General features: G+C 41.9%; 1 protein-coding gene across 1 annotated transcript in view; it reads right to left on the bottom strand.

Annotated features, from left to right (window-relative positions):
* dhx8 (DEAH-box helicase 8) overlaps positions 1-18440 on the bottom strand; it is a 44890-nt gene that overhangs the window by 10397 nt on the left and 16053 nt on the right. The window contains exons 10-21 of the mRNA XM_033035270.1: positions 17787-17884; positions 15813-15960; positions 13964-14145; positions 12720-12914; positions 11252-11437; positions 10543-10753; positions 8709-8890; positions 6394-6534; positions 5236-5391; positions 3061-3198; positions 1784-1912; positions 1042-1238 (exon numbers count right to left, since the gene is read on the bottom strand). Of these exons, the coding sequence (XP_032891161.1) occupies positions 1042-1238; positions 1784-1912; positions 3061-3198; positions 5236-5391; positions 6394-6534; positions 8709-8890; positions 10543-10753; positions 11252-11437; positions 12720-12914; positions 13964-14145; positions 15813-15960; positions 17787-17884 (1963 nt within the window). The remainder of the gene's footprint in view (positions 1-1041; positions 1239-1783; positions 1913-3060; positions 3199-5235; positions 5392-6393; positions 6535-8708; positions 8891-10542; positions 10754-11251; positions 11438-12719; positions 12915-13963; positions 14146-15812; positions 15961-17786; positions 17885-18440) is intronic.

Below are 18440 nucleotides of genomic sequence, written 5' to 3'. Positions count from 1 at the left end.
CAGGGAAGGGAGGGGGGGAGTGATGAGGGAGGGAGGGGAGGGGCGCACCATTAGAAGGGGGAATAGATTAAAAGGACCGGTCAAGAACTAGAGAAAAGAAGTTAGAGTTGACAACACAATCTGCAAAATAGATTCTTCCTGCACAATTAATGTTTCATGATTCTATGCAGATTAAAACTAATTTTTACTGCCTACAGATGAAACTCTCAAGTTTTGTTTGGGTCTATTCTTAGTTAAAAATAACTTATGTAGTGCATAGAATTTGAAGGCAGCATTTAATAAAAGCATGTACAAGAAATGTTTGCGAGCAACTATTTAAAATCTTTCAGATAACGTGCTTCGTACAGTACAAGACCACAATAATCCGATCTGCCCCTTTTCTTTGAAAGGACGGACAGACCATGCTTATCACAATTAGTTTCTGGCAGCAGCTGTAGAGCTGCATTCCAAAAAATTAAAGCAAATAGTGTATAAAACACAACAAATGCCCGTAAATCTAACCAACGGCACACAATTATTAGCATTCACCATTAGAATTCCCACATATTCCAGATTTATTAATCTACTGCCCCCTCCCCATTCCCACAGATTATTCTTACTCGTCTTGGGAATTAATGCTGACTCTTAACAAATTGCAAATGCATTGCTTAAATAGCATGGAGCAGAGGGACTCAAGTTTCAAAGAAAAGTTATCAGTAAAAACCATGTGCACATGGGAAAAAGCTGTTTGGAAGGCAGACAATTTCCCCCATAAAAGGCAAAAAAACTGGACGCAATGTATGTCAAATTATTTTTAACTGCAATGCAGTAGCTGATGGTAAAGTGCCAGCGACCAGAGTTCCGTGTTTGCTGTCTATTTTACTAAATGAAGAACAAGATGATGCTTCTGGTAGTTAGATAAAAGTTCATATTATCTAACCTGTTGCGCTAACCTTCACACATATCATCTTAGTTTATTGGCTTAATAAGTAAAGTAAAATAAAGTATTTAGTTTCACGTTGTTTTGAAGAAATATTCAGCAAGTGTGCCATTTTTCTTTACCTGTCCATGATGCCCAACATTTGTTTGCGGATATCTTGTGCCCTGCGAAGGGAACGTGCTTGGATAAAATTCTCGTAGCACCAAGGGTTGGAGAATTTGTTGTTCTTCCAGGAATTATAAACAGCAAGCAAGGTGAGATGGTCCCCTTCTGCCTGATGGAACTTGGCCTTCTTCTGGTCTGCGAGTGCTTGCTTATCCTGGTTGTGAGGGACGGGGCACGTGAACATTGATTGAACAAATTGGACTGACAATTACAGTTGTTCAATACAAAGAAAAACGCTTCAAAATACTGAAATTGGGAATAAATACAAAGATACCAGAAAACTGTAGGGGAATAAATGGTCAACAATTCATTTGTTGGTCTTCTTTCGGTACAGCCCTCTTAATCTTTGTAAAATTGAAATATTAATGTATTTCCATTTAACATATGATGACGGACCTACATTGCAGTTTATGCAGTTAATATTTTCACTTCTACCAGTAGCTCTTATTTTACCAGTTCAACAATCACTTGTTGCGCTCCTTCATTTGCTTTAAGGATTAAAAGAAATTAAACACAAGTAAATGATCGCAGCCAGCTCTCTTCTAATCCCCCCCCCCCCCCAGAAATTTGCAGCTAGAGCAGAAAAAAATAGCAACCCTGTATTAGAAATGTCACATCCATGTTTACCAGGGTCACGTTAACAATTCACAGCACTTCCACCTGCACTTTCAATCCACAGGCCAGCCGGATTTGACTTACCTTTGGTCGGTAGAAAACATTCTGTACCGACAGCATGGACACAATTGTCAACATCTCTTCGCTGCAGCCGAGGTGTACAGACATGATCAGCATTTTACACAGCATGGGCTCCAGTGGAAATTCTGCCATCTGAGAAACAAGAAGGAAATGAATCAGAATACAACTTTCATCACAGTTTATTGATTTGAAAGGCGAGGAGGACGCCGTGCAGCATCCTGTTAATTCTAAAACAAAAATCTTTTTTTGTATGCCTATTTTGCAGTCCTATTTCGTATTATCAATTAAACAACCTCAAGCTCAGTAAAAGCCAAGTGTACACCCACACATCTACAAGATTTCAAGCTCCGCGTGACAGTGAGTTATATACAACATCTTTTATGTTATAGATCCTTTTCCTGAAAGACTTAAGCATTCGATCAGGATGAGCTCATAGCTCAGCTCTGTCAATCAATCAAAATAAAATCAATGCAAAAACTTAAATCAACAGAAAATTTAATAAGACTGATCACCTTGTCCACCCAGCCAATTTGGCCATTGAAAAATTGTGCAGACACATCTCATCCTGTTCTAAGGAAGACAGCTTTATTATCACAACGACATCAGCAAACACTGCAAGGTTAATAGCCGCACGACTGACCTACATATTGAGTAATAAATGGACCTAAATGAGAAGTGATGCGCCTCACTTCAAACACTTCCTGTTTAATACTTGAGTACCGATAGTAAAATGAACACACTCCAATCATTAATGTTCACTTAACCTAATAACTTGATAAATTTTCCTTTACAAAATATGGACCAATTCACCAAATAAAGTGAAATATATTGTGAATCATTAATGATTTAAATCTCCCTCCTCTGCCAGGAACAACTCACAGTGGCGCAGCTGGTAGAGGCTCACAGCACCAGAGGCCTGGGTTCGATCCTGATCACGGGTGCTGTCAGCGTGGAGTTTGCTCTGTGACCGCCTGGGTTTCCTCAGTTTCCTCCCACATCCTAAAGATGCGCAGGTTTACACATTAATTGACCTCTGCAATTGACCTTAGTGCTTAGGGAGTGTATGCAAAATTGCAACATAGAACTAGTGTGAACGGGTGTTCAATGGTCAGCGTGGACTCAGTGGGTCAAAGGGCCTGCTTCAATGTTATATTTTTCAATCTTACAATCAATGAAAACATTGCCAATAAAAGATAAAAACATATTTTCAGATCAAATTTGAAAGGGATAAACATTTTTGTGCTCAGAAAAAAAATCAAGAAATGAATAGTTCCTCTCACCCTACGGCCAAGCCTTGTAAGCAAACCTTCATCATCAAGTGCTCCTAATGTATACAGCTGTTCCATGGCTGTGATGAGGGTCTCCATAGGAGGGGCATCCATGAAATCAAATGAAAGCAGGTCATTGATCCCCATAGCCTAAATAAAGAGAAGTTTCACTGTGAAAGCGCACAGATCATGCAAGCAAAACAAATTACCGGCAGTGTGACGAAAGCTTTAATTTACATCTCAACCATTGAACTTCCACAAAGTTTGATTCAGAATTGTGATATAATTTACTTCTTATAACACCTGCCTTAGCCGTTATGTTATAAAATGACATGTTAACAGCCTCATAAACCTCCTTCAATAATTATTTTTAAATGTAAAAGGCTTGTCTTTAAGAATTCACAATCCCAGCTTACAGCTGTGTTCATGCAAGTTCAGCGTATTCAGAAACAATGGACATTCATCGCAACGAACTGAAAGTCAATGGGGCAAGCGAGCTTTGTATGCAGATTACTGACCAGACCAATGGATGCCAGGAATGCTTCCGGAGTTGAAGTTTGTATTGGCTCTGTAGCTGTGCGGCACAGCGATAAAGTTGCTGCCTCGCAAACCCGGCTTCGATTCTGACCACGGGTGCTATCTGTATGGAGTTTGTACGTTCTCTCTGTGACAGTGTGGGTTTTCTCCGGGTGCTCCACTTTCCTCCCACATTCCAAAGATGTGCAGGTTTAATTGTAAATTGCCCTTAGTGCTCAGGGTGCAAAAGTGGGATAACTACAGAACTAGCGTACGAGTGATCACTGGTCGGTGTAAACGCGGTGGGCCAAAGGGTTTGTTTCCATGGTGTATCTCTAAACTATTGAATGCTCTGATTTTAGGCAACCTCTGACAACCCCTTTCCTTCACTTTCCCTTTCGCCTCATCCTCCCCCTGTGCCCCTCCTGGACTCATAACTATTTCTCCCCTCTCCCTCCCCCTCTGTTCTTGACTCTGGCTGCACAATTTGCAACGCTTCACTCCATCTGTCTCCACCTTCTGCTTTAATCCGACTACCAGCTTATCAACACCCTCCCTCACCTGTGTCCACCTCAGGCACATGCCGTGAGTAATTACTCAGAGTCGGCAATCAGTCGGCTTTTAAAAATCTTTAAAACCGCGCATGCGTAGATTGTTCTCCTCTCCGGTAGGCAGTCAGTCGACTTTTATGAAGTAATTTGTCTTCAAGAGCCTTATCTCTTAATAAAGTATTTAAAAACATATAGCTCAAGGAAATGTACTTACCACATTATTTGTACACAAACTCCATTCTTCTCTCTTTGTTTCTTAAGATACTCATAAGATAATGACAACCCATGTTTGAAAAACCCAGCCAAGGAACATGCGCTGCGCATGCGCAGTACGCTGCGCAGTACATGCACGCAGTCCACGGTGCTGAGGCAGAATTTCAACTTCCTTTATAGACCGTTGTCATTGAAGGCTTCAAGCAGCGTCGACGGCACGCGAGTTGCACAGACTTTAGCGTGTTACATGTGCCGCGGATGAAAGGCAGGGGAGATTATGCCTACCTAAGAGATCGATCTCTCAGGTAGGCATAATTCTCCCGTGCCTATACTATTTATATTTAATAATTACCATTTTATAATTTTAGTCAGGGTAGGCACTGCCTACCTTGCCCACCCTGACGGCAAGTGCCTGGTCCAACTGTTACCTGCCACTTTGTCCTGCCTCTCCTCTCTCCCAGCTTTCTTCCCCAACCCACTCATACAATCAGCCTGAAGAATAGTCTGGACCTGAAATATCACCTATCCATACTCTCCAGAGATACCGCCTGACCCACTGAATTAATCCAGCGCTCATTATTGAATGTTTGTTATCAGGGGTAATAGAGGGAGAGACCGTTGTAGCCAGTGAATAAACTTGAAGGGCCACAGGAAGACCATGCGGTTTGCTTTAGATATCAGCCATAGATCACCAGAGAGAAGCGTTCCTTTGTGCTGAAATTGTCTTTGTCTTCATCATACAGTGAAGATGGTCATCAAGAATTACAATGGGATTTTCAGAAGCTGGGCAAGTGGGCTGAGGAATGAAGAATGGAGTGCAGTTCAGATAAGTGTGAGGTGTTGTATTTTGAGACGTCAAACCAAGGCCGATGTTTCATGACATAGCTGCAATTTATATTTAACTTACCTTAAGTGAAAGTACTGTACTTGCAAGATTAGTTCTTTGAATTTCTGGAACATTCGTGGTCAACATTTCATCCCTGTAAGCACGCTCGGTGTACAACCTATAACATTTCCCAGGTCCGGTCCTTCCTGCACGGCCAGCACGCTGCTTAGCTTGTGCCTGTGAACAACGGAGAGTGTTACAATCTTGGAAATGGAGGCAGCAATCAAAATTACACAATTATCCTACACAAAATTCAACCATAGTTTAGTTTTGGTTTTTAGTTTGAGATACAGCGTGGAAATAGGTCCTTCGGCCCACCGAGTCCACGCCAATCAGTGATCACCCGCACACTAGTTCTATCCTATGCATTAGGGACAATTTACAGAGCCAATTAACCTACAAGCCTGCCCGTCTTTGCAATATGGGAGGAAACCGGGGCACCCAGAGAACACCCATGAGAACACAGGAGAACGTACAAACTCCGCAGAAACAGTACCCATAGTCAGGATCGAACCCGGTCTCAGCCGCTGTGAAATAACAACTCTACATCTACGCCACTGTGCCACATAGCTAAGAAGTTTTATTTCATGTAAGAAACATTTTCATCCTTTTCTGTTCAACATCTTTTACATCGTAAACAATTATCATTTTAAAGCCCAATTATATAATTGAAAACAAAATCCTTTGGGTTTCCCCATTATGTTATAGCTGGTCTGTTACTGATTTTTTTTTAATAGTGCAACTTACAGAAAATTATTAGGGTAGAGGTTACTCTTCCAACTAGCATCTCGAATGTCTACATGTTCCTAATGTCTGTGAGCCACCAGTGGACATCAAAGAATCGAGCTTGGGTATGAAAGACCCGAGATTAAATGCTTTCCAGAATAAATCTTCAGGATCCAGAAGCTCAATGTATACTAGGCAAGATCCCAGACAGCATCTGACAGTAATAGAAGCAAGCCCAGCAAATAACATTTGTCAGGGGAAAGGTGCACTCTGGTGGAACATAACACTGAATATTAATCCAGGTTTTAAAAAATTATGATTTAGATTGCAGGGAACACAGAGAAGCACTTAATCTGTGTCAATATAATGCACAATATCAGCTTTGCTGCCACCAAAAATTACAAAGAACGTAATATTACCAATGATAAATTAAATGAAAAATATTTAAAGAACCTGTGAAATTGGAGTCACCACTAGCTGGTCAATGCCAGTCTTGGAATTATAGACTTTTTGCTTGACAAAACCAGGATCCACCACATAGTAGATGCCATCAATGGTCAGTGATGTTTCAGCAATGTTAGTGGCGATTACAACCTATAATTTAAAAATAATTGAAGTTAGTTGTGATGGAAACGGTTAAGGAAAAATATATAACTGGATGACTGAATTAAAAACAAGCAATAAAGTCGCTATTTTCAGCCCATCTTATTTCCCCAAGGTTCTCGATGCAGCTGAGAACAGTCTGTGACGTCAAGAAAGACCTCTCAAAACACTTGTGTGTAAAGATGAATAATCTGCAGGTGCTGGACGGGCAGCAATAACAAGAGCAGAAGCTTGGGATGAGCATTGGTGGCGTGATGGAGACAGGAGATTTGGAAAATTAAAAGCAGATAGCAAAGGGAATCAAAGCGCATGGCATGGGAATGTAGACATGAACGATCAGGCACAGAGTCCATGAGTTTAATGATAAAATGAAATTATACTTGACAAATTTATTGCAGTGTACCGAGGATGCAGCCAGCAGGGTGGACACTAGATGTTGTTATATTTTACAAAATACCAGGTAAAAAGAAACTGTGCAACTAAACAGCAGATGATGTTGCATATAATGGCATGGACAGAGAACTGGAAAATTAATAGGAAACAAGAATTAGGTCAAAGGGGTCATTTTCAAGTTGGCAAGCTGCACCAGGACTCGAGTGCTGCTACCTTAACTATTTATCCTTACAATTAATGACTAAATGTATCGTTGCCAAATTTGCTGATAGTACAAAGATAGGTGCAAGAAAATTTCGAGAAGATGCTAAGAGTTGCAAAGGGATAGACAGTTTAAATGAAAGCAAAAAATTTGGCAGATGAATTATAATGAGGCTGAGCACAACCTGCAGCAACTACATGGGGCGGCGGTGAAAGGAACCAACAGCATTGTGCTGGGCCAGGCTGACCACTACATCATTGATCCAGTGTCATCAGGACATAAAGTGAGAGAATAAGAAATTGCATATATCCTTGGACCAAAATCAGTCTTTTCAGAGTCTTGACAGTTGCAAGGTGGCACCGAAGCCTAACGACTCATTGCGAGCTGACCCAGAAAAGTATCTACTTACAATAGTTTCACTCTTTTACATGTGTATGATTGTACTTGCGTATTGTATGAGGTGTCTGAATAGCATGCAAAGAAAGCTTTTTACTGTGTCTCTGTACACGTAATAATAATAAACTAAATACAAGTAAATGGAGAAATGTGAGGTGATCACATGCTGAAATAGGAGAAAAGCCAAATGTTGTTTTAGGGTACAAATAATAGGGAATATAAGAGATCTTCAAGTCCTCATAATGAGGCACGGTCAGTCTATTGGTCTCGTAAATAAATGGGAAGGCAACTGCAATTCTGGGATTTTTTGCAAGAGGCCTGAAGCACCAAAGGCAACAAGTACAACTACAATCCTGCAGAGATTGGAGCTGTGACTGCCTACTCTGCAAGTATGACATCATCTACAACATTTTAGCCTAATGGTCTCATTATTTAAGGATGGAAATACATCTATTGGAGCAGGTTAGAGAAGATTCCAAGGATGAAGGGATTGTGCCATGAGGAATGGCTGAGCATGCAATGCCCATTATAACAGGATGTAGAAGATGATGATGATCTTATTGAAACATACCGGAGTGTTGTGAACCTGGACAATGAAGATGCCGAGAGGATGTTTCACCTCCTGGGGAGCTAAAAAACTGGGGTCATGGTTCCAGAATAAGAAGCTGCCAATTTAAGATAGACTAGAAGGAATTTACTCTTTCCAATGGATATGAATCTTTGGATTTCTCCACTCAGAGAGCATCGGAGGTAGTATCATTGAATCTATTCAAGGCTGATTCTTGGAAAATAAGAGATTCAAGTGTTACAAGAAATAGTCAGAAGAGAGCGGTTACCAAATCAACTTATTGAGTCGGCTTAATGGGCCTTATGCGCAACTCATGTTCCTATTTATCCTTGGTTTACTCAAGGAACGTTAACAGCTGGTTACTTTAAGCAACATGCGTATGCATGTAATTTTACAGATATTAACTTATTTTCAATAATATGCTACTCAAAGGAAAACCAGACATGTTCAAAGAATTAGCTTCCATTTTTCTGAAGCAGCAATGGCCAGATATACAAAGTTCCTATTTCAGTTTTATTCACAATATATTCTCAATTCAATGCAAGCTGATGTTAATTTAAATGAAACAGCACCACCCATTTAATAATTGATGAATTGCACTTTTACCTTCCTGCTGCCTGGAGGGGCTGGATCAAAAATCCTAGTTTGCATTTCACTTGGCAAAGCAGAATACACAGGCAGGATAATCAACTCTGGCACGTCAGGGCCCATCGACTTCATCCGCTCATACAGAATCTCACACGCAGTGTCGATTTCTTCCTGACCAGTTAGAAAAACCAGGATATCACCTAGCAACAAAAATATTTTAAGTACCTGTAACTGGATTTAAAGTTTTAGTCATCTCAGTAAACATTAAGGTAAACACATTTTTTTTGTTTGTAGCCCACATATTAATCTATAATTAGATTATATTTTAGACCTTAGATTTATATTAGACAATATGTAGAAACAAGGAACAGCTGAAATTTTGTTTATACCAAAGATAGACACAACATTCAGGAGTAACTCAACGGATCAGGAAGCATCTCTGGGGAAAGGATGGGTGATGTTTTGGGTCAGGACCCTTCTTTGCAGAGAAATGAAGAGAGTGGTCTGTGGAAGGGACTGCAGTTCACCGTGCAAGCAGTGGGATTAGAGAGAAAAGGGTATATCAGGTTGGATGTGAAAATATGCTATTCAAATGGCCGACTTTTCTAGTCTTTGGCAAACAGATGCCACTAAGTTTGTTACATCTCTGCTAGCTTAGCAACATGGGATTTTACACGGGAACTTGCAGTGATCAGCAACACAAGAACATCATGTGCCCTCCAGTGGGAGTGTAGGGTAGCACCAAGGTGAAGCAGTGCAAACTATTGTCCCACAGCTCCAGCATCCTAGGCACAAATCTGACCTGTGGTGCCGGCTGTGTGGAGTTTGTATGTTTACCTTGTGATCCCTCGGGTGCTCTAGTTAATATGCACAATCCAAATATGTGCTGGTCGGCAGATTTATTGGTGGCTAATGTAAATTATGAGTCGGAGGCATTTGGAGAATTAAATGCTGGGGTTCAGGACCAGTGGGGAGAGGATGACCATGTGAGAGAGAATAGGTCATAGGAAAATAATTGGTGGATTCGGTCTGGCAGTCGATTACTCAGAGAGCTGGCATAACCTCAAAGCTCTCCTTTTACATCTTGTGACAATATGTGACCAAGGACAGCAATTAGTCGATCAGAGTAGAGAATCTGTACAGAGGCAAACAAATCTGAACCAGAATAGTAAGATGAAATATTTAAAGCAAAGTTCTACACACGTACAAATAATTAGCAGTGCCACCAGTAGTATGACAACAGTTGAGGCATCACACAGTTGCATGTGAAGCGACAAGCCCCAATTTAGTCATTAACATTCATCACACAACCTCACCCCTTCATGCACATCCACAACGACCGTCTATCGGGAGAAGCAACAGCATATTAGAGCTTCTGGACCAGCAGAAGCTGTAAGTAAACTCCCAATTTCTGCATCTTGCTGTTCAGATATAGTTAAATGAAATTAATGTCCAATATAATCTTTAACATCGACTGCTGATAGATCCACTGTATATTTTACTGTTAAATTCAAATCAATTCATTTTGCATGGTGAATTCAACCATTACATTATCTAAACCTTATGATCATTACTTGGATGGGACAATTCAGGTTAGAATCTCCAAATTTTATTGCATTAAACAAATGTAACAGTTAATGATAGTGATGTTTAAGAGGCATTTAGTCAGGCACGTGAACAGGCAAGGGCATAGAGAGTAAAACCATGTGCATGCTGAAGGGATAAGTTAAATTGGCATCCTGCTCAGCACAGGCATGGAAATCTGAAGGGCCGTTTATGAGCTGTACTGCTCTAAGTTTGAACAGCAGTAGATCAAAAGTATAAAAAGTGTAGAAACCAAACATCTTAATACCTGGTGGTTCAGTTAGATGAATCTGCATCACGGTAATGAGACTAGCATCTAGATAATCAGTCTCAGGCTCCTTAGTATAAAGCACTTCCACTGGATATGTTCTGCCAGGGATTGTGAAGATAGGTGCCTCGTAGAAATACTGGGAGAATTTAACAGCATCCAGTGTAGCTGATGTGACAATCAACTTCATATCAGGACGTTTTTTAACAGTCTAGAGAAAAACAAATAAAGATTAGCATAACTTGTTAAAATAAGAAAAAGTCAAGTTCTAATGAAGCAAAGGTAACCAATTATTTACTTTATGAAAAGAATAACATCTCAAGTAAAGAGAATAGGATAAAATGTTATAGAATTTATTTTTCCAAAATGCTAGCTCTATCTCATAATAATACAAGAACTTACAATATGCTGATATGTTAAATCAGTGAACATTTGAAGTAAAGCTCATTTCAAGGCTATAATTAAACTGAGGTTTAGAGAAGGGATCTAAAATCAAACATCATTTTCAGAATTTCAGATGTCACCTGAACCTCGTGACTAGAAGGATTTGTGTGGGCCATTAATCTACCTGCCACAGTGTAATTGAGTGAAATGTATTTAATCAGATAAGTTGATCCATTGTGGGTCTTGCTTGTTTGATGAGTTCACGTCATGTTCACCATTTAATGGGTTTGCAACCAAGGAAGAAAAAAAAAATCAGAACACTTACCTTCTTCAGAAGGCCAAACAGAACATCAGTATGGATGGTTCTCTCATGGGCCTCGTCCAACATTATGATAGCATACGGTGAGAGGTCAGGATCTATGAGGCACTCTCTCAGCAACATACCGTCAGTCATATACTTTATCACCGTTTCTGGACTGGTACAGTCTTCAAATCGAATGGTATAACCAACCTACAACATTCAATAGAAAGAGTGAAAAGGAATGCTCTCTCCCATGTCAAAACTGCCACTATCTGCTGTCACACTCCATACTTTTGCATAGTTTTAAAATCACTCAATGAAGAAGATAAAATATACCAGTCACATATTTTATATCGCTAATCACTCTCCAAGTTTTTTCAAAGTTTCCCTTTGTGACATATAAGCAAAGGAAAGAGACTAAATGCTGGGTGAAGATGAATGGAAGTAAGTGCTGCAGCAAGCAAGGTAAAATCAACTTGATCCACACCACAAAATATAGCACACGGCACAAACTCAAAAATATCACTATTTCATAGATTGGCAGTGCAGGATCAACAGAAACACATTTTCATTCATCAGTCTATTCCTTTCATTGGAGGCACACACTCCAGATGCTGGAATCTGGAGCAGTAATAAAACTGAAGGAAAAGGAACCCTGCCTAAAGTTGACAATGAAAATATGACCCATTTTTCCTTATATAGGGTTTCAATCCAAAACCTCGACCATCCCTTTGCCTTGACGGATACTCCTTGTCCCGCCGAGTTCCTCCAGCAGCTTAGATTACTTTTCTAAAACTGCCATAGTTGAGGAGGGAAATATTCCTGGAATCGCTTTCTCCCACGAACTGCTTAATTATGCATTACCGTTTATGGCTGAGTGTGGCAGAGCTGTGGAGGTATAATCTGATCCACTGATCGTGGATTGCTTGACTCAGCTTTTCAGCAGGCACAGAGTTGCAGCTTCACCATCTCACCTTAAAATGTGCCTGGTGCTGTTCCTAGAATTCCCGTCTGCACCCTCGTTGAATCAGGATTGATTCACAAAGCTTGACTGTAACAATATAGCAATGGAGTCCTAGAGCCGTATAGCATGGAAAAGGACCCTTCAGCCACCATGTCCATGCCGATCAAGTTGGCATACTGGTCTAGTCCCAATTGCTACCATTTGGTCTAAATCCCTCCAAAATCTTCCTATCCATATATATGTCCAGATAGTGACAGATTGTGGAGAATTCTAGTGGAATTAACTTTTGTCACATATATTTTAATATTGAGATAATTTGATATTGGGATTATTTTATATGCTGTTGCTCATCTAACAAAATATATAGCAAGTAACAATTTTTCAAATCATTTTACACAGCCAATATTAAAGACAAGAGAACACGATTCCACAATTAAATCTGATAAGCGCTCAGCCATGAATGACAGCAAAGGGCTAATCATCCAAACAGTGAGAGGCAGTAATGTGTGGAAGTTGATGGCAGCTTACCTCTTGGCCCAAGCAGCAACCGTACTCTTCTGATACTCTCTTGGCAACCGACATTGCGGCCACACGCCTGGGTTGCGTGCACCCGATCTTGCCCCGGGTTGTATAACCTGCCTCTGCCAAGTACTGGGTGATCTGAGTCGTTTTACCGGAACCCGTCTCCCCAATGACAATCAACACTTGATTGTCATGCACAGCCTACAAAAGAGGAAAATATTTTATCACCTGAAAGTTGTTTTCCGAAATAATTTAGGATATGAGGCAATGTTCGGATTCTGGAAAGCACATTTTCAAATGATATCCATATCGATTTACAAAATAAAATTGTGGTAATTCATAATGGATCACACTGGATAATGTGCTTAAAAATAGAACAAATTCTATGGATTCCCAGCTTATTGTTATTATTAGCAAATGCTCATTTAAAATGGGCCTGTTTTATTCAAAATTGTTGTTATTCAAACCATTTGAACATTTTGAGACAACTAACGCAGGTAATTAGATCAACTTAACAAATTTTGATTGAAAATTATTCATATATGTGCAGTTATTGCCACTTCCAGCATCAGTTCATTTCAAAGTCAATGTTAACCTAACAATGCCTTAGTTGCATAGCTACTGCGACTGACGGATGTCAAACAATAAATTTAGTGACAGCAAATGATCTTGTTTAACATAATCAGCTAACTCTTCGTCCTAAAAGTTCCAGTTGTCAAATGTAATAACCCAGAAACTATTATGTTTTCGGATGCAAGGCCTCAAACACTGACATAATTACACAGAACAGCAAAGTATCAGTTGTCAGCAAAGATGCCTCACATAGGAACTTCCTGGTGTGCGCCAGGCACCAGGAGGTAGAACATCAGGCCATATATTTGTACTTCAGAGCTGCTTTTGAAACAAATGGATAACAGAAGATGTCAAAATCCAGCCTTTTCTCCATCAAGCCATACATTTTGTGCTAATAACATCACTTCAATGCTCTCAAGTGTATCAAGCCCTGAAAAATATATAGACATGAAAGATAAATAACATATAATGGATGCGTAGATGCTGCTCCTCATATAGTGGCAAAGAATGGAGCTACAGTACCACCTGGTGGTCGACCACTACTGCAACAGGAGGACCAGTTGACAAGAAGGAATTCCTTTCTTAGCTAACACTGCCACAGCTATTTTCATGTTGTGAAAGCCGACAGTTTGAAAATATATTATGTAAAGAAAATTATTAGATTACAAAATTCATACCTGAACCAATTGCTCTTTAAGTCTGTAGATTGGCAGGCTCTCTCTCTGCTCAAGAATAGACATTTGGGTTTTACGCCCATAAGATGCTTTGTTCCCTCCAAAAGCATGTTTCTTCCACTCGGGTATGTCTTGTGGCATCATTCCTATGCCCCTCATGTTTGCTGCAATCTGTCGGCCATCAACTGGAAAATAAAGGACTTGCCCATCAGTTGTCTTCTGTATCTGGCACAACTAAGACAATTTATTTCAACCACACATAAAACGCTGGCAGGATGGTGCAGCAGTAGAGTTATTGCCTTACAGCGCCAGAGGCCCGGGTTTGATCCTAACGTACAGGTTTGTAGGTTAGTTGGCTTAGTATAAATGTAAATTGTCCCAAATGTGTGTAAGATAGTGTTAACGTGCGGGGATCACTGGTCGGTGTGGATCCGGTGGGACCCAGCACACCGATGCAATTATAAAGAAGGCACATCAGCAACCCTACTTCCTGACAAGATTACAGAGATTTGGCATGTCGAAGAGGATTCTCATAAACTTCTACAGGTGCACAGTAGAGAGCATTTTGACTGGTTGCATCGTGGCAACTTGAACGTCCAGGAGCGAAAAAGACTAGAGAAAGTTGTGACCAGTGCCCAGTCCATCACCGGCTTTGACCTCCCCACCGTTGAAGGGATCTATCGTAGTCGCTGCCTCAAAAAGGCAGCCAAAATCATCTAGGACCCACACCATCCTGGCCACACATCATCTCACCATTGCCATCAGGAAGAAGGAACAGGAGCCTGAAAACTATAACGTCCAGGTTCAGGAAACGCTTCTTCCCTGCAGCCCTACAGCTACCAGGCTATTAAACACAACAACGAATATGCTCTGAGCTCTGAACTGCAAAAGACTATATTATTATTGCACTATATTTGTTATTTATTGAACTTTTTCTTTTTTTCTTCCTCCGTTATGTAATATGTTTACATATTCACATATTCTGTTGTGCTGCAGCAAGTAAGAATTTCATTGTCCCATCCGGGACATATGACAATAAAACACTCTTGAAGGGCCTGTTTCCGCGCAGTATCTCTAAACCTAACTAAAAATGAAACTTTAGACAGAAAGGGAGAAGCAAAAGTAGCAGTGAGTGTGGCAGTGCTTTTTGCAATCGGAAAAGGAGTACAAATGCAGTCAGACTGCCAAGCATGGATGTTCCTGCATTTTCAACTTAATGTGAACGTGAATAAATGTGAACTTGCACTTGAACTCAACTTTAAAGGCTTAGTGTGAAAAGTGTACTCGGTAGGTCAGAAAATAAATTGTTGTTAAATTTCTAATCAAAGATAGACGCAAAATGTTGGAGTAACTCAGCGGGACAGGCAGCATCTCTGGAGAGAAGGAATGGGTGACGTTTTGGGTCAAGAATCTTGTTAAGAGTTTTGTGTCTATCTTCGATGTAAACCAGCATCTGCAGTTCCTTCCTATGTTAAATTTCGAATAACTGACTACTTCTTAAAGGCCATAAAATGGTTTATGAAAAATGCAAGCTCAATGGGGAGAGGCGCTACTGTTCAGGATCTACTGTGAATCAGAATGACACTTCACTGCACCTGACCTTTGAGCATCCGATATTGATCAAGTGCCAAAAAGATTCCAATCCCTGCAATTAAAAAGCCCCACTTTGTGCAGCTAAAAAACAAAAACTAAATGTTTTTAATAATTCACCCAATTAGTAACTCAAGACTAGAAAACCATTAAAATACTACTTTGCCAATCACAGAAAAACTGGATCAGCATAAGCCTCAATTTATAATCAATATCTTTCCCCATGCTCAGCATAAGGAACATATTTTATCCATTAGCATACCGTCAGGTAGTGGATCAACCCAATGTTTATTAAGTCCCATTGGGATCGAGTCCATTTCTGCCTCTCGTTGTGCTTGCTTCATTTCCCGCCTTTCCTTCGCCAGAGCACTCTGCATCATGGCTGCTTGCGACAAGGAGCCGTCAGGGTTCTAAATCAAACAAAAACCTGCAGGTTAACAGTTTGAGCAAACACTAAACTGCAAACGTTAAAAAATCTGATGAAGTTGGAAATCTACCGCGACCTGCCGCCCCGCCCCACTCCTCTCTCTCTCCCCCACTCCTCTCTATCTCCCCCTCCCTTTCTTCCCCCCCCTCTCTCTCTCCCCCCTCCCTCTCTCTCTCTCTCCATCTCCCCCTCCCTTTCTTCCCCCCCCTCTCTCTCTCTCCCCCCTCCCTCTCTCTCTCTCTCCCCCTTGCTCTCTCTCTCCCCTCCCCTCTCCCCTCTCTCTCTCTCCCCTCTCTCTCTCCCCCCTCTCTCTCCCCTCTCTCCTCCCATCTCTCTCTCCCCTCCTCCCCCAACCCCCCTCACCTACCCTCCCTCTCCGCCTCCCCTCCACCCCCCTCTCCCTCTGTCTCTTGCCCTTCTGTCTCTGCCCCTCTCTCTGCCTCTCCCCATTCTCTCTCTGCCCTCACTCTCTACCCCCCCCCACCTCTAGACGCGCCTGCGAGTTGGGCGTTATGCGTCAGTAGATAAGACGGTTATGGGGTAAAAGGAACAAATTTATAATATTAATATAATATCAAGGGGGTAGTTAGTGTGTGTGTGGGTGGTTAGTGTGTGTGACGCCGCATGCCGCCCCCTCACCCCCCCCCCCCACGCAACCTCGCGCTGGGGGGGGGGGACACACACACAGACCCAACGGGTCTGCACTTGGTCTAGTATACTTATAAAACTCTGATCTGATCTTTCGTTAGTTCGCTTGTGAATCGCATCTTATCCAAAACCCGACGCGCTATTGGTGAAATCCGGTAGATTTACCTCATGATGTCGAAAATCGCCTCATCTGAAAATTTGATTCAGTATTTCCTGATTTTAACTAAAATTGATCACCAATCTGAGATCTTTTTAAAATCTAACGCGCTGAAACGAGCTGGATGACGTCACAATGCCTTTACTCCTCGCGGCAAGCTGCGCAGAATTGTCAATGCGCTGCCTGCTGGGCACTGTTTTCCAGGAGTCGCGTCACCCCCCACCCCCCGTTCTTCAAAAGACGCAGAAAGAACGAGCGAGTGGGCTCTGTTCTGCAGATCCCAAGGTCACCGGCACTCACGAGCTTCCCAGCTTGCTTTTCAAGAACTTTCTCCTCGCGGCCTGCTGTGCTATGCTCCACGAGCAGCGACTGAAGTCACGCCCCCTCCCTCCCGCTGCTAACCGCCCCCCCGCTGCTAAACGCTCCTGCCCGCTCCTATCCTGCTCCTCCCCCCCGCTCCCCCACTCCGGGTTTCCCGAGAGATGCCGAGAGTCGGGCTCTGTACTAGAGCTCTCTCTCTCTCCCCGGACTCTCTCCGCTTTTCGCAGCCCGCTCATTCGCCCGGCTCCCCTCCACCTCCTCCATCTCTCCCCCCCTTCTTCTCCCCCCCTCCTCCTCTCCCCCCTCCTCTCTACCTCCCTCCCCCCTCCTCTCTACCTCCCTCCCCCCTCCACCCCAGCCTAAACCCCCTCTCTCCCCCTCCCCCCCTCTCCCCCTCTCTCTCCCCTCCACCCTCTCTCCCCCTCCACCCCTCTCTACCCCCTCCCCCTCTCCCCCCTCCACCTCCCCTTCCTCTCTTTCCCCCCTCCACCTCCCCCTCCCTTCCCCCACTATCCCCCCTCTCTCTTTGATAATTTTATGGATAAATTTCTAGCTTATTACATTAAAATTAAGTAGCAAAATGCTTCAAATGGAGTGAAAGTCTAAAAAATATTCTGCAAACTCTGTACAAAGCATACATTAAAACAGAAGAATGAATCCCTGGATTTAATCGCTCTGTGTACCTTTACTATTTTGACAGGACTCATGTCCATGCTCTGCTTGGTGTGCCCTCTGAGGAACGGGGGCTCTTCCTCCACCAGCTCTATTTCTAGGTCTTCATCTAAAAAACAGAAGACAAAATCAAACTACAAACCATAGCTCTGCAAAAATAACACACGCGGATTTTTAAATTTTTACTTTGAAATGCAAAACCACAGCGAGCAACTTAATCACCTAAACTTCACCATCTTCACCAATTCAGACAGAAGGGTTTTATCGTTATTTGGGCAGTCATCAATATATCAGTGTCCTTTCAGGTGCCTCATGATCCACCACATTAAGATATGCACCTCCTCTAACCACATCTACTATATTGGGTGTTCTTGATGTGTCTTCCTCTACACCGGCGACACCGAGCAAAGATTAGGCGACTGTTTCGCCAAACATTTGCGTTTGGTTTGATTTCCCGGTTGCTAACCATTTTAACTCCCATTCCCATATTGATCTTTCTGTCCAGTGCCTCTAGAGTGAGAAAACCAGAGTAACAGCACCTCATAGTCAGCACTTAGGTATTGTACAACCTAATGGTATGAATATTGAATTCTCCAATTTTAGAGAATTAGCCTACAAACAACACCCCTCACCGCCCAGTATCTGAAGTTTCTTGTAGCTCCAAG

This window comes from Amblyraja radiata, chromosome 16 (genome assembly GCF_010909765.2).
Source record: "Amblyraja radiata isolate CabotCenter1 chromosome 16, sAmbRad1.1.pri, whole genome shotgun sequence".
Taxonomy (NCBI): domain Eukaryota; kingdom Metazoa; phylum Chordata; class Chondrichthyes; order Rajiformes; family Rajidae; genus Amblyraja; species Amblyraja radiata.
Note: the sequence above shows the minus strand (reverse complement) of the source record. Positions and strands in the feature narration are given on the sequence as shown.